This window comes from Neltuma alba, unplaced genomic scaffold (assembly GCF_004799145.2).
Source record: "Neltuma alba isolate B1F8T4 unplaced genomic scaffold, ASM479914v2 tig00006913_pilon, whole genome shotgun sequence".
Taxonomy (NCBI): domain Eukaryota; kingdom Viridiplantae; phylum Streptophyta; class Magnoliopsida; order Fabales; family Fabaceae; genus Neltuma; species Neltuma alba.
Window position 1 is genome coordinate 16658 of NW_021634617.1, and position 2571 is coordinate 19228.

Consider the following 2571-nt stretch of genomic DNA (forward strand, 5'->3'; position numbering starts at 1 on the left):
CTCTCTCTGTCCCAGCCTCTTCTATATCAAAGAGTACTCATCCCTCCTTTTTCACCCTGAACCTTTATTCTCTCTTTCTCTCCACAAGCTTCTTCAAATCCCTCCGGTGTCTATAAATAGAGGAAAACGTTTTCATCGTGTTGTAGCATTTCCCAATCTTTTTCTCCCTTCTCTGCCTCTCTTCGAATTCCTAACAGGAATTTTGAGCGAAAATGAGAGAGTTTTGGACCTCTTTGGCATCGTTGCTGGGTGTGTTTGCTTTCTCTCAGACTCTTCTTCAGACGGTTTTCCCGCCGGAGCTTCGGTTCGCCACCATCAAGTTCTTCAACCGGATCTTCCACTGCTTCTCCTCGTACTGCTACTTCGATATTACAGAAATCGACGGCGTCAATACCAACGAGCTCTACAACGCCGTCCAGCTCTACCTCAGCTCCTCTGTCTCCATCACCGGAAGCCGCCTCAGCCTCACCCGTGCCCTCAACTCCAGCGGCTTCACCTTCGGCCTCGCGCACAATGACAGCATCGTCGATACTTTCAACGGCGTCAATGTGCTCTGGGAGCACGTCGTCACGCAGAGGCAAGCCCAGACCTTCTCGTGGCGGCCGCTGCCGGATGAGAAGCGAGGGTTCACGCTTCGAATCAAGAAGAAGGATAAATCTCTGATTCTGAATTCCTACTTGGAATACATTATGGAGAAAGCGAATGAGATTAGGAGGAAGAATCAAGAGCGGTTATTGTACACGAATTCAAGAGGTGGGTCCTTGGACTCTCGGGTCACCCTTGGGAATCGGTGCCGTTCAAGCATCCCAGCACGTTCGATACTTTAGCCATGGACCCAGAAAGAAAGGAGGAGATCATGGAAGATCTGCAAGATTTTGCGAATGGCCAATCGTTTTACCAGAAAACGGGTCGGGCTTGGAAGAGAGGTTACCTCCTGTACGGCCCTCCAGGAACCGGAAAATCCAGTATGATTGCTGCAATGGCGAATTATCTCGGGTATGATATATACGACCTGGAACTAACAGAAGTTCATAACAATTCAGAACTGAGGAAACTTCTAATGAAGACGAGCTCTAAATCCATTATTGTCATCGAAGACATTGATTGCTCAATCAACCTGACCAACAGGAAGAAGAACAGCAACAATAGTAGTTCGAGGAATTACTATGATCCCGGTGCTGAGATACGTGGTGCGTGCGGCTCTGCTTGTGGTGAAGATGGTGGGAATTCAATAACGCTTTCTGGGTTGTTGAATTTCACTGATGGGTTATGGTCTTGTTGTGGGAGCGAGAGGATTTTCGTGTTCACCACGAACCACATTGAGAAACTGGACCCTGCTCTGTTACGAAGTGGGAGGATGGATATGCACATTTTCATGAGCTACTGTTCATTCTCAGCTCTCAAGATTCTGCTGAAGAACTATCTGGGATACGAAGAAGGTGACTTGGAGGACTCAGTGATGAAGGAACTAGAGCAAGTTGTCGACAGGGCACGCATGACTCCGGCTGATATCAGCGAGGTTTTGATCAAGAACCGGAGGTTCAAGGAAAAAGCAGTGAAGGAATTGTTAGACACACTGAAGCTGGCAGCAGAAAGGAACCAAAAAAATGGAGTTCTGAGAGGAACAAATGGCGGGGTCGAAGACGAAGAGGAAGAACAAGAGAAAAGAGCTCTGGAGAGTCCTAAAGAAGAGTCGGAGATAGAGGACAGTTGCAGCAAGGGAGGTGAAGAAGCAGAGGAGGAAGAAGAAGAAGGGAAGATCAAATGAATACAACAACACACAAGACAGATTCTGCATTTGATGTTCAAAAAGTTTTCTAAGGGTAAGCTCATGGGAGAGACAATATAAGATAGAATATGAAACAGCCTGTAGTAGTGGGGGCGAAGTAAAGTAACAACCTTTGAAACAAAGTTGAAACATCTGTGACATAAATTATGATTATGATTATTATTATTATTATGATTGTTATTATGATGTGTTTCTTTTCCCTCCTTAGCTATGATATGAATGAAATGAGCATTAGTTAATGAGTACAAGTAGGTAAGATTGTGATATGTAGAATTGGGAAGTGTTTGTGCGTGGGGGGGCTTTACAACCTGACATGCTTGGTAAGCCAGCTGGGATATTGGTGAACATCTGGGGTGCACATGGCTTTGGCGTAGGGTAGGAGCTTGATTTGATGGGGACTTCGTTAGGGGAATATAGCAATTTATAGATTTCTTTCTTTCTTTCTGGTTTATAAGCTTATCTCACTGAAATTGAAAATGAGACTCCTTGATGACTAACTATCTTACTGGGGCTACATTCAACTACCATCATCATCATTGTCGTTGTCCCAGATGGCTCACCTTAATTTGGTGTAATAAGCTGCCCCTGTTCTTGCTTTTTAAAGTTGTTTCATACAACTAATATCACCTTAATGCGTCTTGAGGTAAGGATTGGTGATTGCAGATGAATGATTATTTGCAAGTTGAGGATAATAGTATTTACTATTTAGACTTTAGAGTGACTATCCAGTTGCAAGTAGTTTGAAATTAGCGGTACTGTTTGCTATTATTTATAAGTAATAC

The 2571-nt window shown here is 44.2% G+C and overlaps 1 protein-coding gene across 1 annotated transcript; it reads left to right on the forward strand.

Moving 5' to 3' along the window:
• On the forward strand, positions 1 to 2360 carry LOC114751421 (AAA-ATPase At5g57480-like). Its single transcript, XM_028940096.1, is given in 2 exon segments — positions 1 to 768; positions 771 to 2360. Coding segments are annotated over 2 exon segments (1554 nt in total). The 5' UTR covers positions 1 to 212; the 3' UTR covers positions 1769 to 2360.
• Positions 2361 to 2571: the final 211 nt, after the last annotated feature.